This window comes from Quercus suber, unplaced genomic scaffold, assembly GCF_002906115.3.
Source record: "Quercus suber isolate HL8 unplaced genomic scaffold, Cork oak 2.0 scaffold_324, whole genome shotgun sequence".
NCBI lineage: Eukaryota > Viridiplantae > Streptophyta > Magnoliopsida > Fagales > Fagaceae > Quercus > Quercus suber.
In genome coordinates this window covers 52,986-74,302 of record NW_027069777.1, presented here as the reverse complement: position 1 = coordinate 74,302, position 21,317 = coordinate 52,986, and the positions used below count along the sequence as shown (strand labels likewise).

At 33.0% G+C, this 21,317-nt stretch overlaps 2 protein-coding genes across 2 annotated transcripts; one reads left to right on the top strand and one right to left on the bottom strand.

Moving 5' to 3' along the window:
• Positions 1 to 5,423: 5,423 nt before the first annotated feature.
• On the top strand, positions 5,424 to 16,031 carry LOC111995737 (two-component response regulator ARR12). Its single transcript, XM_024027667.2, has 6 exons — positions 5,424 to 6,101; positions 6,763 to 6,915; positions 7,256 to 7,657; positions 7,801 to 7,877; positions 7,967 to 9,229; positions 15,762 to 16,031. Exons 1-6 carry the CDS (start codon positions 5,972 to 5,974, stop codon positions 15,831 to 15,833), a joined length of 2,097 nt encoding a protein of 698 aa, XP_023883435.1. The 5' UTR covers positions 5,424 to 5,971; the 3' UTR covers positions 15,834 to 16,031.
• A 162-nt stretch (positions 16,032 to 16,193) lies between these two features.
• On the bottom strand, positions 16,194 to 20,504 carry LOC111995736 (brassinosteroid-related acyltransferase 1). Its single transcript, XM_024027666.2, has 3 exons — positions 19,918 to 20,504; positions 18,809 to 19,267; positions 16,194 to 16,920 (listed from the first exon to the last, which is right to left on the bottom strand). The coding sequence occupies exons 1-3, from the start codon at positions 20,362 to 20,364 to the stop codon at positions 16,423 to 16,425; spliced, it is 1,404 nt and encodes a 467-aa protein (XP_023883434.1). The 5' UTR covers positions 20,365 to 20,504; the 3' UTR covers positions 16,194 to 16,422.
• Between the last annotated feature and the right edge of the window lie 813 nt (positions 20,505 to 21,317).

The window sequence follows — 21,317 nt, the reverse complement described above, 5'->3', positions numbered from 1 at the left end:
GCTAGTAGGACTCTGGAAATCTTGTATAAATGGTAAAAATCTTCCGCATAAGGAGGAGACTTATTCATCACGTTTAGGATTCTACAAGAAGAGTCCTATAAGGAAAAGACTTCCACGCCAAGGAAGGGAGGTCAACCTCAAGCCACTATAAAAGCCCCAATACCCTCACAAGCCGAGGTACGCATCATTAACCCTCTCTAGCACTCTAGAGCTGTGAGCATATTTTCTAACTTAACCTTCGGAGGGTATTTGGCCGGCACCACACCGGTGCTCTCTGTTAGGTCCTCTCTTCTCTGTGCAGGTGTCGTTTCAAGGGTACGAGTATTGTGCAACTCACTGTTGATATTTTTTCAGCATCATCATATATTATTTTTCTTTTTTGAAATTAGGGAAAGTTATTAAAAACTTGTTACTTTTTTGTAGAAATGTTTATTTGTTAAAAATCGACAAAATTACAGCTGTACTTTGAAGCAAATTTAGAAACAAATGCACTCTTTTTTTTTTTGTGCTACATAAACAGATGCACACTTAAATGTATTCATAAGCAAAGAAACAAATAAAATAACTAAAAAATACTACTTCAAATGCACATTTCATAATTAAAAAAAAAAAAATCAAATTGCCACCTATACATGGATAAGATGATTCCGCTTTTCTTTTCTTTATTCCCTTAAAAATTAGGGAACGTTAATAATATATATATTTTTTGCTTTTACCCTTGCAGCTAGTCAATGGTCATACATAGCTCAACGTGAACTCCAAAAGCAAAATAAATAAATTGGTATTCTTTTGAAAGTTTATGGAAATCCCAATGTGCTTTTGTTTTTATATTTGTCTTTTTATGCAAAAGTGTTTCTAACTTAGATAAATCTGATCTGACCAAAACCAAGAATGGCAGTTCGACATAAAATTTACTTCCAGGATTAGGAATGAACAAAAAGGATAGATGCAAAGACAATAATGTATGATTGTTTCTTACACTTGTTCTTTCTCTTTTCCCATAATCGAAGATATTGTTATTTATATTGCTGATTATTATCCATATATAAGTATACCTTATTAAAATGTGGGTTTTCAATATCCTCTCTTTATTGGGGCTGTGTGTGCCTCTTCGGGTTTTATTATTATTATTAGAGGCTGATAAAGGCAATTTAACCCTTAAAAAGTCACAAAAGACTGAAAAGGAATGTGTTAAAAGAGAGAAAAAGTTAGCAAAGAACCAATAGTTATTTAGTGAAGCACGCGTAAGCGTGCTCTGTCTGCAATGAATCCAACAAAACAACGAACCCTTTTTTATTCTTGTGATAGCCGAAATGAAATCAGCTTTATTATGCTATCAAAAACTAGGAAGAATATATGTAAACTACATTCCTAAAAAGCCGACCTATAAACCAAAGAAAAAGAAATGCTAAAAATATGTTTGATGGTATTTCATTTTCAAATATAGAAGTAATTTTCCAAGAATCATTTTGAAAAGGACCTCTCTTTAGACTTTGGTGCTTCGTAAAGACTTCTCTACACAACAAAGGTCCATTGACCACTGAAAACAGCTAAGATTACAACGAATTTGCCAAAAAAAAAACTGCTTCAAACTTTTAACTCCTTTTAGAGTTTTTTTTTTTTTTTTGAGAAAACTCCTTTTATAGTTGAATTTTTATTTTTGCACTAAACGTGGGCATTCTCATTTTTCTAATTCTCGGTGACATTATTGTAGTGAATGAAATTTATATTCGAATATATTATATGTCGGTGAACTTTGCTACTCCACCTTATTATGGAATATATGGCTGGACCATTAGGCTTGGACAAATTTGACATTTCAAAGAAGTTAAAAGTGCCTGCATTCACTTGCGATAAATTTTCAAAGAAAAACAAAATCAAAACCTTATTAGTTCGTATTGAGAGGTGGTCCTCATGATAAAATTTAATCCACATCATTTATCTATATATATATATATATATAATTGGAATATGTCTTTGAGTCAAAATCACACCTAATATGCATTTAACATAAATATTAACAAGACATAAGAAGGAAAAAACACATAAAATCATCTTATTGTTTCCACTAAAAGCACAAATTTTTTTAGAAAAGATTATGAACTTTTGAACTCCAGATATTTTCGCAAGAAACACTAAAAAGTACTAACTGAGTTATAAACTTAACCACAATTGTCTTGTTTTGTTATATGTAAACCCGTTAAATTATGTAACACTTTGGTATTTGGATATTATTTTCATCAATGGTTTGACCAATCACAACAAGTCATCACAACTTAATTACCTTTCATTTTAATAAATGCTTTTTTAGAATATTATTTTAATAAATGCTTAACAATTTACACATAAAATAATACACATAAGGTTTAGTCCTATGTTCCAAACTTGGCAAATTTTGTGTTTTATGATAAGCTAGTTGGTATATATATACTTTTCCCAAATAAGAAATAACATGTAAGTTTGTGTTTTATGATAAGCCAGTCGGTATATACTTTTCCCAAATAAGAAATAACATGTAAGTACATTATTCTTAACTATAAATAATAGACCCTTAAAAAAAAAAACTATAAATAATAAATGATGACACCCATTAACTAGAGCTTAAGTAAAAACAAAAAGTAAGGTTAATAATTTTTTAATTTTTTTTAAATATCTTAAAATGATACCACACCACATTTTCCTTAAAATTAGCACAATATCTCTCTACAAGAATAAGCGCTTGTGAGGTGTGGGGGAGGGTAAGGGCCGGAGTTTAAATATCTAGAAAGAAGCTTTACATCCATATACACTTAAATTAGGTTAGAGTAGAATTTCTATCTTGTAAAAAAAAAATATATATATATATATATTTTGTAACTTTTAAGAGTGTAATTGTTTGTAACAAATCAATATTAGTCATATTTCCCTTATTGTTGGGTATCTATAATTTTCTTCAATTATCTTCTATTCGTATTGCAAATTTTGCTCTATTATTATTATTATTATTATTATTATTATTATCTTGTGTCATTTTGAAAGAGAAAGTCTCTAAATGCGTGTGACGTGTGTGAAGTGGCTAATACATTATGATTTATTATATAAAATCTTAAAAAATAATGTATGAGTTGACTTCATATTAAGAAACCCTCTAAATCATAAATTTTTATCCACACAAAGTCACAAACTACTCCATAACCAAAAAAAAAGAAAAAAAAAAAAAAAAACCAATACAGTACAATTCTATTCAATTAAAAGTTAAATTATGAGCACAAGGCTTTGAAACATTAAAACGTATGAGAAGGATTAGGTGGTGTGTTTCATTTAATGGTGAAAAATTGGAAAATTCATAGCAACCGGTGGTTTTGTGGAAAAAATCTTTACAAATACAAATCCTTAAAATATTTTTAACACACACACACACACATATATATATATATATCAATCCCTATTAAATTTTAATAATTTCACCCTCATTCTTAATCCATCCCGCTTGTTTTAAGTCGAGTCAAATGGACATTTAAAATATTAAAATTACAAATTAGTAGATTTTTTTTTTTTTAAATCTTAATCTAAACAATACAGTAAGAGAGAAAGAGACAAATTACATTTACATAATTTTGTTATATAAACTTTTTTAAAAAAAAATTACTAATGAGATATTTTATAAATTAATAATGAGATATGCACAAACTCCTAGTTTAAGAGGGTTTGGGTTTAAAACTTGTCATAGCCACACAGTTACTGATCCACCTCAAACTTATAAGATCTCAAATCCTTAGTTTTAAGATAAAGGTGAGTCAAAACACTCATTAACTGTTTTTTCAAGAATCTAAAAAACTTTACAATGAATTTAATTTCTTGAATTGAACAATGATACTAACCCCCAAACCAAAAATAAATAAATAAAGATCTAATTTTATTGAGAATATTTTACTTGCATTCAATTCCGGCTTAACAGATTTTGTGCACTATGCCAACAATTTACTAAGGCAATAATTTAAAATGGGGCATTTTATGAAGAGGTATTAGTTTCTTCCAATATCCTAATGGTGGTACTTGTTGAACACTTTTTTTTCTTTTTTGGTAAAAGTCCATCAATTTGATATTTGTTTTTATAACAACTTTAGCCTCGATTTAATTGGTTTCTTTGTACTAATACTACCATGATCATGCACAAAATCATGAAATATTAACCTATTGATATGTTAAATGCCTTTCATGCAAAATATTGTCACGTTCCTATGAAAAATTTTCCCGTGTAAAGTATTTTAAATATAAAATAAAAAGCTTTAAAGCTTGTAAATTTTAAATAGTGTCGTTCCTATTGAATCCTTCAATTCAACTTCAAATAGTTTCTTTCATGTCACTCAAATTCATAGTCAGCAAAAATATGGTTATATGGCATAGTTTAGGACCGACTCAATACATTTTTGAGGTCAAAAGCAAATGTAAAATATATTGTTACATAATATTTTATAAGTTACACATAAATTAGAAAAATGAATTCAACATTTTTGTATAATTTAATACATTAATTAGACTATTTTCATATATTTATAAAACATATTTTAAAACTTTTAATTCTAAAAATATCGAAGCAATTAGTATCAGAAATAAATATCATATTTTAGATGTCACTGTTTCTTTTGTTAATGTTGGACTTCAATTATTCTATAATAGATTTCAGTAATGAATTTATCTTGAAAACTATTAATTCTACTTTTAAATTTAATAGAGAGAGAAAGAAAGAGTAAATTTTTTGGAAAATTTAAAAAAAAAAAAATTACACTCTTAAACTACACCAAACATAGTAAAATATATTAATAAAATGTTGAACACTTGAAAAGAGTATAATATTTTATTTATTAAATATTTGGGTGTTAATTAAAAATTTTTCATTGAAGACAGGTAGACAAGATATTTTATCCGCTAATAAAAAATGTCTTTTTTTTCTTTATTTCTAAGTGAGAGGCCTATATTTTAATAGTTTTTTTTATCCAACTTATTTTTCAAGCAAATTGAGCAAATAGAAATAAGATCTCACCCAAACACGTTAGGAAAAAAAATTAGTAGCTTATAGAGTTTGCTGATAATATAAGGCATTGGCTGATTCAAAAAAGAATAAATAATAATAATAATTTCTCCCTTTGATTGCAAAAGAATAATACACATGAGAGAGAATGAAAAATATTGTAAATTATCAACTTCTGCATTTGTGAAAGCAACACCAATCGCAATTATGTCATGTACGACTGAAAAGTAATACACCAAAAAATGAATACATTTGACAAAAAACAAAAACAAAAACGAAAACAAAAACAAAAACGAAAAAGAAAACCCAAAGTTGAAGAAGAGAAGGCTAGTTACGCACCGTTCCAGCGTCCGTGGGCGCGTGAGTTACGCGCAATCGAAATCTTGAATGGTGATTTTGCCTAAACGTGTGTGTGACTGTGCTGAGAATTGAGAGGTGTTGCACTTGCCATGTTGGTTCCATTCATTCTACTACTTTTGTACCTTAAACACAAGTAAACTCAAAAAAACCAAAAACATGGGGTCGTGAAGCCTACAAACTCTCTGTTCTCTCTCTCTCTCTCATTGTTTATATATTTATTTATTTTATTTATTTCAGTTAGGACTTTACATGAATGATTGAATCTCATTCTCCATATTTGCTTTCTCTCAGTTTTCACAGACGCTGTTCTGTTTTAGATTCCTTCTCTCTCTCTCTCTCTCTCTCTCTCTTGGTTCCGTTCACGCACACCCACTTCTTCTAGACTCTCTTTCTCTCTTTGGAAATTTGTACTGTATACTAGAGTATTCCATAATCTTTGCAAATCGTTTTTTTTTGTTGGATTCTGGTTTGTTCAGACCAGAGTCCAGACTATTATTATATTCTTGAAACTTGAAAGACTCTTTACCATATTTTTTGTGTGTGTTCTCTTTCATTGTTCTTTGCTATCTGAGTTTGGCTATTCTTCTCTGCTTCAACAAAATGACCGTTGAGGCTGAAATAGATGACCCCAGAGACCAGTTCCCAATTGGAATGCGTGTGCTCGCTGTTGACGATGACCCCACTTGCCTTTTCCTTTTAGAGAAGCTGCTTCGTCGATGCCAATACCATGGTTTGCTTCCTTTTTTCAGTTTTTGGATATGGGTTTCTGGATTTGTGCTTTGTTATTGAATATTTTGAATTTTTTAGTTGCTATTTGATAGTATATTGAATCTGTATGATTTGTTGACTAGATTACATGCAGGGACATATGTTTGATTGTGTTTCTTTGCATATGGAAATGGGTTCTTAGATTTCTGCCTTTTCATAAGATTTGTTCTTAATTTGGACATTTGGAAATAGTTTGGACTTCACACACTTGTACTGTTTCTCTCACTCCTCTCTCTATTTCTAATACTCTGCATTCGTATGTAAGGTCTTAACTTTTAAGGTCTATATGGGTCATGAATTTCTTATAAGTTCTAAACAAGATTCGAAATCAGTTTTTCCTTTTGTACTGGTCGACTTCATGTAATTATAGAATGAGTTATCATTTTTGTTCAAATATTTTTTTTTCTTTTTTCTAGTAAATATTCAGCAAATGGGTTTCATTACTGTTCTAATCTTATTCTTTTTTTTGTGATTTGTCTGAGTACTGTCATATTTTTGAACTATGTTCTTGGTTGGACTATGGGTTGGTCGATCCATTCGGTTCTTTGTAGCTTTTGGAAATATGAAATGTATTTACTTTTAGAAAATTGGCATGATAACATTATGAGTTCCGGTTTTTGCAGTTACGACAACTAATCAAGCAATCAAGGCATTGAATTTGTTGAGAGAAAACAAGGACCAGTTTGACCTGGTTATCAGTGATGTTCAAATGCCAGACATGGATGGTTTTAAATTGCTTGAGCTTGTGGGGCTTGAGATGGACTTACCTGTCATAAGTAAGCGAGGAACACTACATGATCTTTTGTATATTGGCATTCTTCAGTGAAGATTAAATTACTGAAAGCAAAAATGTGTTGTAGATTAAATAGCAAGTTTATTTATAATACTAACTTTTGTAAGATATTTATTTTTTCCATCTCAGACTCTTCAATTATATGGAGTATATTAGTTTGATTTCCAGAGAAGAAGAAAAAGGATAATTTTAAATTTTACAATGGATTTTAAATGGATAAATTTAAAAATCTCTAGAGCTTGTGGTTGGATTGTGGCATCCTCTGCAGCATGCAGTTACTTTATCAGGCTTTAATTTTAGTTATAAAATCTTTAAATTTGTAGTGTTGTCCATAAATGGCGATACCAAGCTTGTGATGAAGGGAATTACCCATGGAGCTTGTGATTATTTACTGAAACCTGTTCGAATTGAGGAGCTGAAGAATATCTGGCAACATGTAATCAGGAGAAAGAAGTTTGATTCAAAAGACAGGAATAATTGTGGCAATCAAGAGAAGCTTCATTCTGGGAGTGTTGAAGGAGGACCAGGGTCAGCTGGGACACTTTTGGATCAGAATGGGAAGCTCAATAAAAAACGGAAGGATCAGGATGAAGAGGAGTTTGAGGAGCATGATGAAAATGGGCCTGATAATGATGACCCCTCAAATCAAAAGAAGCCTCGGGTTGTTTGGTCTGTGGATCTGCATCGCAAGTTTGTTGCAGCTGTTAATCAGTTGGGCATTGACAGTAGGTTCTTCACAACCACTCTACATTTATTTATTAGGCACATATTGAATCTGTGAGACTTTTTTCCAATGTTAATATTTCAGCCATGTAGTTTTTCTTTTTATTTTTTTTATTATTTTTATTTAATATTGCTTTGGATGCAGAGGCTGTACCTAAAAAGATTCTAGATTTGATGAATGTTGAAAAGCTTACAAGAGAAAATGTGGCAAGCCATCTCCAGGCATAGATTCTGCTTTTTCTTTTTCTCGGTTTAATATGATCTAAACTTTTTGATCCCAGGAAGCTTACTATTCTGCTTTATGATTGCAGAAATACCGGCTTTACCTTAAAAGAATCAGCTGTGTGGCAAACCAGCAAGCTAATATGGTGGCAGCCTTAGGTGGTACAGATGCTTCCTTTTTGCAAATGAGTTCTCTGAATGGAGCTGGAAATTTTCAAACCTTGAATGGATCTGGGCAGTTTCATAACACTGCTTTCAGATCCTTCCCACCTAGTGGGATGCTTGGTAGATTGAGCACATCTGCTGGTCTGGGTATTCACAGCCTTCCTTCTTCAGGAATGACTCAACTGGGTCATTCACAAAACTCAGGCAGCTCCACCATTGATCAGGTTAACTTCCAGCAGGTCATAATTCCTGGAAACCATAATGGGAGTGTACTTCAAGGAGTGCCAATGTCACTACAACTTGATCAACTACAACATAATAAAAGTGTTACGCGTGTCAGAGAGCTCTCCACTGCTGTTGATAATACAACAGTTTTCCCCATTTCCAGTGGCCTTCCAGATGCAAGAATGACCATTGGTAGCTCCAGCAATCCTCTTCTTGGTGTTACAAACAACACCTTGATGTTAGAAGGAGCCCCTCAAGGAGCTCAAACTGGCAAAGTATTTGGAAATCACTCTTCTGTTTCATTTGCCTCTTTAAATTCGGGATTATCTTCACCCTTGCCCGATCACAGAAGATTGAATGACAACTGGTCAACTGCTCAGTCATCTGGGATCCAGTCAAATTCTTTTTCATTAAATGACACTTTTAAACAGGCTACTATGCAGCCTAGTAACTTGAGGGACAATATGTCCACAATGGCCTTGCAAATTGGGTGTGATCCATGTAATGTTTCTTCTGTTTCTTCAATTTCCACTCAATCACAGGATCTAAGGGCAGACGTACAATGCCGAACAAATCTGATCAGCAGTAATGCTGGCCAAGTAAGTAATAACGCCCTAGCTCAAAGGTGGGATGACCATGATCAGGATGGTTCTTATCACTCAAATGTTATGTGTAGCTCAATAAACTCTATGATCCCTGTTAATGGCACTGTGGGTCCACTGGGTCAGCATTTGGGGCCAAAGAACACAATCTTTCACACAAACATGGATTTCAATTCGATGGAACAATCAAATTTTATTGATCCGTTATATATGAATCATAATGAGGTTAATAAATCTACAATGGAGACATCGCTGAAGTTGAAGCAAGGGCTTTTCATGGACCAAAGGAAGCCTCAGGGAAGTTTTATTTCTGGTAATTTTGGCTCATTGGAAGACATAGTGAGTGCAATGGCAAAACAGGTAATATCATATAATCTTGCTTTATTTTTGCAAACAGAGATGTCTTCTTTAATATTATCGCTGTAAAATCTTGACCATGCATGATTTTCACATACTATTTAAGAAATCAAACATTAAATGAAAGAATATATAACTAGAGATAGCCTTTTTAGTGTCCCCCCCCCCCCCCCCTTTTTAGTGTACTTGTTTTTTTTATGCTAATCAGAGAACTAATTGGAAGTTAGTTCTCTCTGATGAAATTATTTTGGGAGTACCAGTGGAAAAATTGTAAGAGAACTTAGCATAGCATGATTTGATTTGTTTGCCTATTTGGTACTGGACCTATGACACATTTTTCTGTACTTTTTATCATTGTTTGTCAGCTGTGCATTCTTAAACCACTTAAGATAACTAGGTTCTGGATCTCACCATCAAACTTGCATGTTCTCCTTCCATCCCACACCAAGTGATTTACTTCCTTTTTGGGCTGCCCCAATATAAATGAGACTTTCCCAAGTAGAAGTTCTATTTCACATGTCACCCTTGTCTTTTTTCAAGAAACAAACAAGATTCTTATTAAAAATCATGCCACCTCTAATATAAAGCAAAGGACATTTTAAGATCACTATATCTTTATCATTTTCATTAATAATCATGCTATTTCAAATGTTTCACTTAATTGGGGACAGAAGGAGTAGCAAATTGAGTGATACGGTTGTAAAAAGAAGTGCGTTAGCAAATAATGAATTATTAATCTCATCATCATATGATTGAGTCTCCCCAATCATTCTTAAGCAGTTTAGGACTTCATGGATGCTAGTCCCATCTGATGAAATTATTTGGCCAGTGGAATATTATGGAGAAAAGCACAATACAATTTTAGACAAACAACTTTTTATGTACTTGTATTTTGATTGTTCATAGGACAAAGTTTGGCTACAAACAACCAACAATAAGATGACATGTGTTCACTTACTAAACCACACTTAAAGTGATTGTAATTTATTTTCAGACTGGCATAGATTCTACTCTACACGCAGTTCAGCATTTAATAAATACTGAATACAATATTAAACTGTTGAAAAAACTCAATGAATAAAATAAAATTCTGAACAGAAAATGGTACACCTGCAGATCCCAGTGGAACTTTTGTTAATTTTACAAAATAGATTTGACCATCCAATTTCTTACTATAGATTGGAATTTTTTAGTTGCATTATTTGATTTCAGTTATTTGCAATTACAAAGTTACTTTGCTTGTTTGGGTCCCTGCCCTCTTTAATGATGAAATATTTTTACTATTAGTCAATATTCGGTTTAGTGGTTCTTAAGGCCTTATGAGATCCATGAGGTCTTGGGTTCAATACTTAGAGCATTCGCATCAATGGATGTAAAAATTTTGTAAATTTTGCAAAAATAACCCACTTTTTCTATTTTACACACCCATTTTTACAAAACACCTACATCAATTTGTCTATTCTACACATTTAGTTAATAAAATATTCATTTTCACACTTCTCTTTAGAACCCTCTCACAGACCCATCACAACCCAAGCCACCATCAACGATCAATCCACACCCACCATCAACCCACCCAGCGACCATCATCAACCCACCATCATCAAGCACCAGCATCAGCCAACATCATCAAGCACCATCATCAGCCACCATCACCCACTGATCAAACAAAGAATAAAACAGGATCAAAACCCCAAAACCAACTAATCAAACAGAAAATCCCAAAATTGATCAAACAAAGAATTAAAAAGATCAAAACCCCAAAACCCACTGATCAAACAGAAAATCCCAAAACTGATCAGCAAGTGAGCTTGCTTCGGCAGCGGTCGGCGGTGGCAAGCTTGCTTCTGAGATCAATGAGGTGAGAGTGAGGGACCAGAGATAAAAAGAGAGAGAGAGGTGAGAGTGGAAGCACCAGAGAGAAAAAGAGAGAGTGAGGTGAAGGAGAGAGAGAAAAAATAGTAAAATATTATTTGCAAAACTACAGAAACCGTGCATATATGCATAGTTACTGTAGCATTTTTGTAAATATACACAATTTTTCACCCATTGATGTGAGTGTTTTTTTGGTTAAAATGTGTAAAATTCACACCTTTTTGCATTTTGGAAGGACTGATGTGGTTGCTCTTATAACCAGTATCTTGCTTGGGTCACTCTCAAGGGAATTCACTTTGTAATTAGTTGGTGTTTGGGATGGGGACTACACACATGACACACCCAGGGGAATCGTTGGGTATTCGAAGAGCTTTGGACACTCATGTTAGCCTATATTATATATATATATTGGTGCCCAAATTTAATTATGCTGCACAAGTAAACTGCATATGATGGTTTACTTAATGAATTAATGTCTTGGTTGGGGAGAGTAGGTGGTAGATAAATGGGCATCTTTTATCTGGCATTATTTCTACGATGGAATGATTTGAATCTTTATTGAAGAGGGTTTTTCTTAGTCACTAACTTACGAAGTATGTTAGGGCTTGAGAGAGAGATATTTGAAATTTAGTTGACTTTCAATTTGGGGGCTCACTCCCCTGACCCCTCAATGTGATGAGGTGTACTAAATGTTAGCTGCATTACTCATTTTTTAGAGAAGAATCAATGCATGAGGTGCTTACTCAACCAGATCAAGGTTCCCAGTTTCTACCCATGAAATTGAGTCTTTGTTAGTAGCTCTTGAATGAACTGGTTCTTCATTTAAATTCAACAATTTGGTTATGTTAACTAATTATCAATGAAATCACATGGTTGAATTTAATTGTTCTTGGAAAAAATAACATTCTTTTTGCTGCATTGGACAATACAACGATGTGGTTGAATTCAATTGGATAACCTAAGGTAAAATGCCTAATGAAATGTACCTAAGTTTTTCCCTGTAGTTAGTTTGTTGTCGCTTCTTTTCAATTTTAACCCCAAGTTGTATCTATAGCCAATTTATTTGCATGTTCGTGTTATTCAGTCTGATCTTTAAATGTAGTAATGTTCTTTATCAATTTGAACGTAAAAGTAAATTTTGCTGATTCAAATCATTGTGTGCACACGTGCGATGTGTGTGTGCACATGCACATGTTAGATGCTGGCCATAGATTGGTATGTGTCACTTTTTGGTTATTTCATATTGGACCATTCTTTCAGGCCTAGACTATTGGCATAACTGAGCAAGGACTGGCTGTTACCCAAATGGACAGCAATAGGTGCATTTGCAAAAGAAGAAAATTGTATTAAGAGAATAAGATTTACTTGTTAGGGAAGTGCAGTTTGAATGTTTTTCTTGGACTTGTATATGTTGTAATACTAGGGTGGTTTATGGACTAATTCCAACTTCAGTTGACTTCCTGATAGCATGCTAATAAACTTAACCGGTTCAGGTTGAGTTGGTGATATGGTGTTTTCTTAGTAGATTTTATGAACAAGTGACACTAAATGATTTTGGGCTCATTTAGTACCACTATAATAGTGATTACATGAAAATAGAAATCTACATTACAAAAGATACAAGAAGCTAGAATGAAGTAATTATTACTATTTGTTAAGTGACAATATGGTAATAGAATCTTGAATCTGTATTTCAAAATTTAATATAGCATGATAAGATTGTAGAATTAAATCATATTTCAATCAAATTTCCTAAAATAACTTTATTTATAAAATTATATTTACACATTTTGTGGGTCTAGCTTAGTATTATTATGTATATAAATTGTATAAATTTATGATAAAAAAAATGAAAAAGGTCGCACGAAGTGCACAAAAACTCTCACTTTTTTGCAAGGTCTAAGAGAGGTGATCGGTAGGCAATCTTAACCACCCCCCCGCCCTTTTTTTTTTTGAGAGGTTAATTCCTGGACTCAAACTCATGACCTGTTGCTTTTGGTGGAAGACACTTGTCATCGTATTAAGGTCGGACATTAATTGAATAATTTTATAATTAATGATATTTTCCTTTGTTTAATAATTAATATCTTCATTAAGTCATAAATATTACTAAGGAAAAAGAAATGATAATATCTTCCATGAACGTTAAAGTTTCACTTGCTTGAATACCATGATATCATATAAAATAAGTTCTTAATTAAAAAAATGTTTCTAAAAAAAATTAATCCAACTATAGTGTGTGTCTATACGTGTATATATATATATATATGTATATATATAAGAGGTTCTGAAAGACTGTAATACTTTTAGTGAACTTGGTAGAACTAAGCTAGATTTAAAATAATAATAATAATAATTGAAATCAACATATTCATTGAAAAACTAGAAAATGAAATTATAAGGAATCTTTTACATATCAATAGCATAAAACAGATGAGAGAGAGAGAGAGGGAGGGAGAGAAAGTATCTGTGTATCCAGAGGGGAGCAACTGATTTTTCTTTCTTTGGTGGGAGATGACCCTTTTAGGTATTTTTTTTAAGAAATAGTTATTCTCTGTAAGGAAAACACAGCCAAACAGCAAAAACTTTTCCTTCGGAATAGTTATTCTATTACCTTGTCTATTCCTTCCTTCCAAATGTGGCCTCAGTCCGAAAATTTGTTATATTCTGTTCCATACATAGCCCATGCGCATTATGTATTAGTGTTCTTAAGCCCATTATGTGTTTGTGCATATGTATTGGTCCATATTGATGATCATTGAATGTTTGTGTATATCAGCACCTTATTAGATGGATATTCCAGTGGTTCCAGCACCTCTTGTGGTGTCTGGGCACTAGGTTTGAGTCCCACCAGCCCCTTGCCCCAATTTACTTACCACATATATGTTTGTTTGTTTTTGTGTATCAGCACCTTATATAATTGGAAATCGTAATTAGGAATTATACTGCTTCACTGGATTGATAATTGACCCATCCAAGAACTTACACCCTGGCTGAATGCTTACACAAGATTGTCCTATTTGCTCATTTGGACCGCCAAGAAATAGATTAGGATTGAAATAGAATCTTAACTTACCAAAAAAATAAATAAATAATATTTCAATAGAATCTTTACATTTGAAAGATCAGGCAGCATTTGATATATTGCACCTTTGTTTTTCTTACCCTATATAATAAAAAAGAAGCTGTTTTTGGCTATAAAATTCATTTGACTTGCAAATATCTTTTTTATATTATTCTGTGTCTGAGTAGGTGATACAAATATTCATAAGGCCTTGATATGAATATACAAGCAATGTCATCCTAATTCATCTTTGAAGCAAATGATATGTAAAATGATGGAAAAAAGTAAAAGCTATACATTGTGCGTCTCAGTGTGTATATGTTGCAAATAGAACAAGTGATTTCTTTTCAATCTAATTGTCTGATACTGTTCTCAAATTTGTCTTTAGGCTATTTAAGTTGTAGATGGCATGTCTATTTCATGGTCACCAAATAATCATTAATTTATGCTTGTGTGAACAATTTTTCATTTTCAAAATTGGAGAAAAGTTAATTCCTTGAAGGAGATTAGTTTCAAACTCAAGGCTACTAGTACTTGTCTGTCAATGCATTTTTTCTTTAAAAAAAAAATCGTTCATAGTTATTCATAAAATGGTTGATACGGTTATTGATAGAGTGAAATGGCAAACCATCTAAATTCATCACCAACAAAATGGGTTGTAGGTGAGCTCGTGGGTTCCAGATCTATAGCTTTCCAATAAATTAGAAAAGAAATAGAGCAGGTTATCCAACATAGGATAAAAAAGTCGTTTGTTTGATCTAGGATAAATTACACCTCTCACAGCCTTACTTCACTTTTATGAGAGACAGCCAGGTAGGTTGCAACAGGGATTATTTCTTGAACTTCTTGTCTTTGTTGTTACTTCAAGTCATCTCTTGGGGCATTGTCTCAGTGTATGTTTCCTGGTTCTTTTGGAATCCCTTGCATGCCAACAAATAATGCAATTACACAGTCCACTAAACGCATATAAGGTCCCCCCCCCCCTATAACTTCTTCAGGTTGACACATATACCCATTACAGTGAGTCTACTGAAAAGATATTTAGCTGTCAACATCTTGGCCACCATTGTAATAATAATAGAGAGGTGGTGGGGGTGGTGGGTCTCTAATCTCATCTGAAGACACTCGTCTTGTTAAATGGATGAGTTTTCACTGATTTGTTCTTATTTCTTTTTTGTCTCTGCTTCCTTTCTCATGTTATGAGGGATGTTTGGTACATCATGTCTTGTGATAGCTATTTTAATTTCCTTGAACATGCCTGTAAAATGGTGCAATCATTCCACTGTAATTTTTTCAAATCGGGGCAGATCTTATAAGTTATAAATTTAATATGTTGGATTTTAATGAATGTCATTATCTCCTTGCATTATCACCTTAATAAAATAGTAGTAAATAATTAACTGACTAATAATCTGTCTGCATAATACCCAGATCTTTTTTTGCCTTACTAGCAACCTTTTGGTTAACTTGACGAATACCTTGTTTTGGCATTCACATTATCTTTGCATTGAAGAATTAAAACAGGCATGATTGCATTGTTGTCACTATATTTTGTATTGTTATTGGACATTCAATGACATGATTTTGGTAATGCAGGAACAAGATAAGTTGAAACTGATCGAAGGAGACTTTGGATGCGACCCTTATTCCCTTGGGACATGCATGTGAAACAGCCAACTACTAGAGACAGAAGGACTTGGATTCTAAACATTGTCCTTGATGATTTTCTTGTTGCATAATTCATGACACATCTATCAACACGTCCACTTTTGCCTTTATAATAGATTTACTTGATAAGATTAGGTTCGGATTTTCTTGTTGATTGAGCATTGTTATGATTTATGAATAAGGCTTGTTTAATTTGTAGTACAGAAATGCATCGTTGTCCATGCATGATAGAGTAATTGATGTTACTTGATTACACTAACACTTGCTTTCCTTAAATGTATAATAATTAAGATTACTCCGAGATTAAAGGACCCACATTAAAAAAATAGAACATTGTTCTAAAAAAGAAAAGTGCATTCAACTTTATTTGGCTCCATATTGTGTCTTTACCAAACGACATTTCATCTATATTATGTATAGGAATATTAGTTCTTGAACAACTCAGCAAGACAAGTCACAATCATAACAGTGATACTATATATAATCACTTTTCTATTAGCCCTTTTGGCAGACCACTTAAACCTCTCCACCAACTAAAATAAGACCAAAAAAAAAATAAAAAAGGATGGGGAGAGATCACAGTTTGATTTTATTGCACTCCATTGAGGAAGTAGTGAGAGAAGGGATCGAGGATCTTTGAAAGCAAACCAATCCTCACGTCAATGCCCCTGTTATCATTAGGATTCTGTATGAAGAATGCAACCTGTGGGATTGGAGAAACCAATGGAGATGCATAAGCTGCTTCTCCATGTAAGAGTGAGATCTTGTGGAATGGCATTCGGGTCCAATCAGAAACTATGGTTAGCTCCTTCAGAGGAGGGAGAGAACCCTGTGGTCCTTCAAGTGCATCAACATATGCATTCACGTAGTCATTGCTTATGGAATTCTTAGCTTCTCTTATTTTCTCAACTATGGTTTCATGGCTTTGTTCCTCCAATGCTCCTGCTGTCAACGCAACAGAGGCAAGCACATAAGCATTGCCACTGAAACCATTTGGTAGAGGCGGCACCATTTTGTTCCTTGTGTCCACAGCAAATTGCAAGCACACCATGGTTTCTTTCCTCACTCCTAAAGCCCTGGTCCTTGCCTGAATTGGCAATCAATATTCAAAATTCATGTATAGGTTGTTAATTCTACATTATTGTCTTGTATACAGTGTATCCAAGTAAGCATAAATAAACCAGTAATGTTACAAACTGCAACAAAATTTCCTTTTTACCAACGAAAAAAAAAACCACCACAAATTTTACAATTTTTGTTCACAGCTTGTGGAGGTGACAAATTTTTATTAGTGAACATCACTAAATAAAATCACCACTGACATCATTTTATTATACACTAATCTCAATTTACCACTACAACAATTGTGAAATTTGATATGTTAATAAACAATGTATACAACAAGTCTAAGGACGAAATATCACAATTTTTTTTAATAACCATGAAGATTGCATGTTATAAATTTATAATTGATGTATAATAAAAGTGGAATTAATTAATGATAGCCTCATGAAAAGTATTATATCAAATACAACTTAGCCATCTTAAGAAGAAAGTTGTGAATTTTTTACATTTACATCGTTAGGTGATCATAAAACTCCAAAACTCATTATATTATTAGCTCAAACCTTTATCACGGTTGATCCTGAGTTGTAATTATCTAACTATGAACTTTTCACACATGAGAAAGGACAAGATGCCAATCCTGTAAGATTTTATCTCACTTTTGGTGATTACAAATGGGACGCATTAGATATTATATATACTTCTAAAACTGCTAAAACAACTTGTTTCTGCTCTATATACTTGTCTTGTCTGAACCTAAATCATTAGAATTCTGATCGAGCATATCATTACAAATGACTTATCTCGATAAATCTCATTAGCACTGAAAATTTGTCAAGTTGTCCTCGTCAGACCTTTGATACTGCATCATAACATATTGAGATCTAGGAATATTGGGGATTTGTAAAAATAATCAAGATTTACACACAAACACACACAGGTCAATTTTTGTCACGACTCACAACTAGGTTTTCGCACATGTTTGCATAGGACCAACAAAAATTTTCTATCTTCATGGGTTTACGTCATAAATTACAAATTACAAACATTTTCATAGTCCATATGAAAGTGATGTAATACAAATTACAATCTATAACATTCACAAATTATGAAAAAATTTGTGAAATCTATATTTTGTAGCATTAATGGTTGTTTTTTCACACTCCTCTCTGGACACTTTTTTATTTGTACTTTTCAAGTCTAATGTAAAATCTTTTTTTAACTTAATTCTTTTTCTTATAGAATTCTATTTCTTTTTTCTTTAATTCAATTGTTACAATAAGCTATTAGAGGATTTAATCATTGGGTTTTTTTTTACAAGGTTTTCGTAGTAATAATAGAGACTAAACAAGATTGCTAAACTACAAAACTCTCAACAATATACTTAAAAAAAAAAAAAATTGAGGATCTTAAGTAAATTAGTTCCAAATATTAATGATTGCGCTATATTTTGTCTGATAACTAGGTTGAAGATCTACAACTAAATCTACTCAAATAGTCTAAAAGCATAGTCTTATCATTACTACAGAAACTAAATTTTAGTTGGGAAAAAAACACCTTTTTTTTTAGTTGAGATTAAATTTTATAAGGATGGGGTGTAAAACTCATGTTTACACCATTCAATAAGTGATTGTCACGTTAACATTTTACTTAAAATTCAATACATTTAACCCCACCTAATAACATCTCAATAAATTTCCAATTTTGTTGGATTTATATATAGGTATTAGAATTGATTGTGTGTGATTGTATTTATTCTTAAATATGTAATAAGATGATGTGGCATATTGAGATTAGAATGGTAAAACATAGATTTTACACTATATTCTTATAAAATTTAATCTTTTTTTTAGTTTATTCATAAAAAAACAAAGAGGGTGGAAAAGTTTTTAGCGAGTTGAAAATTTTACCTTCCAAAGGTGAGCTGCAACCACATCAAAGGATGAGCAAGTAAAGCTACCTCCTCTTTGACCCAAGACTTTCCTCTTCAAGCTTTCTATCATTGCACCACTTAGATGAAAGGTCCTACAAAGGTAACTCTTCTGATTGGAGCTCCCCATGTCGGAGAGATTTTGATTATGAGTAGTAGCTTGCATTATCAGCTGATATAGATGATCTATGGCTGCAGCCCTTGTCACTGAACCTGGGTTTTTGGATAACCTAGTAGCCATGTTTGGAGCTCTACAATTAGCCAACAGTGTTCCTCGCTCATGCACTGGTTTTTGCTGCTGCTCAAGACCTCCCTTTGCTTTCATTATAGCGGAATTAGAAGCCCATGCGCACAAGAAATCATAGGTGGCTGGTCCATCAAACAACGAGTGGCTTGCACCGAAACCTATTGAATAACCTCCACAACCAAACTTTGTAACCTACGCCAACACCAACACCACTTTACTACTTAAGATTACCCACCAAAAAGAAAAAGAAAAAGAAAACAAAACCCTATCTATCACTTCAAAACCAGGTTCTTGATATTTATCCAGGGAAAAGAAAACCAGGTTCTTGTTTTCACTTTTGACTCACCTTTTCACTGTTTTCGATTGTGGATCTTACCATCAGTGCTCAAAAACAAGTTAGTGATGATATGTAATCAGTAATATTTCATATAATTTATATGCTGGTTTTCTCAATAATTGTTACAATTTTATCTTAAGAAATTTTGAACAAGTTGTTGTGTCACCTTTGTTGTCCAGTGTGAAGGAAGCATGTTCCCAAAGGGCATGGAAATACATGTAGCTACCACCCTGTGTGTGACCAATATAATCAAATCTCTTCTTTTTTCGAGAAAACTGTTATCACAGTTGCTGGATGTGGAAGCTTTTTGGGTATAAATTTATGGACAAATATCGATACTATATGTTACAATTTAATTTCCCAAGAGACCAAAAAAAAAAAAAAAAACCCTAATTAATGAAAGGTTTAGGGCCATTGATAATTTTGTAACGAACTTCATAAGTAAGGTTTGGGAAAACCACAGAAATGACTAATTTGTTTTAAGGGCTTCAAGAGGAAATCTCACCTGAGCAACAACCAGAGGCATAGTAGAGAAGTTTCCATCAAAAACAGGCTTGTACACCAATTTCTCCAAAAAGTCATTGTACTGAGAGAGGTCTCCAAGCTGTGAGATCTTAACTTGGGTCACTGCCTCAACTAGAACTGCACCATTATTGTTGCACCAGAGGTCGAGCTTTCCATCGTTTCGGTTCGGGCAAAGTCTACCCGCTGCCGGGTACCAAACCGACAAGGTCTCCTCCAACCCAGATTTCAAGCTGCTAAACACAGAATTAAGTGACAGAGTTTTGTTAGCATGAGATGGGTTATAAAAGAAAACCAAGTACATAAGAATTGGACACTGCCTGTCCAAGTTTGAGAGGTTCAAAACTTTTTGAGGGTGTAAAAGTTTTGGATACACAGGCACAGTCTTTGTAATAGAAACTGTTTGATAATTTCCATGTTGGGAGTCCATGTGAATGAGTGTGTGTATATGTGTGTGTGTCTTTAGCTCAAATGCTTGTAGCTTTAATTTGTGAGGGAGACACAAGAGAACAGCTTTCTAAATATAAGGAGAGAAAGCTTATTAGATTCCTAGGAGCTAACCTAAGTGTCTTTCGGAGATTTATTTAAATGTTCATGAAAATAAGACTGATTTGTAAAGCATTTTTTTGTTTGTTTTTTTAAACTAGTAAAATAAAAAATGCTTTGCATGGCACTGTTTTTCTAAGAAAAAAAAATCCCCGTGGGTCGGCGACTGCATTACCTGGCTCGCACTGGAAGAGAGTGAGTGAGTGACAATGACCTAATACCTATATCAAGTGGTGTAGAACTCTGATTGATCATGATCATCAGTCGGTGGGCCCACACGTAAGTCTACTTTTGTGGGACCATCAGGAACGCGCGCGGGGCTAACGTCCAGTCAGCGATCGAGCAAGTCCAGAATTCTAGCTAGTCTGGCTTTCAGAACTCAGCAGTAAACTTTGATGTCATTGTTGTGGTGGTGAGTGTGACATATACATTGTTCATTGTAATCATTTAAACCACTGTAACAAGAGGAAAATCGTCCTCTATATCAGCTAAAGCATGTGAGCTTGTCACATCCAACAAATGGATAAATATTACATGTTTTCCTACTAATAAGTAAGGGGTAATTCACTTTGCACAAGCTTTTTTAGGGGATTTTTAATAGCTTCTCTAAAACTAGGTTTGAAGAGCAAATTTACAAAAATTAACTCCAATAACTTCTTCAAATTGTAAAAAATAGAATAGATAAGTTAAGTGCTCTCCACACATAAAGAGTTACTATTGCTTTCAAATGAATTTTTATGACTAAAATATTCAACCTTTCTCTATTTTTTTGTGCACATTAAGAAGAAAGAATAAAAATAATATTAAAGAAATGATGAAAAAATAATATTTAAATGT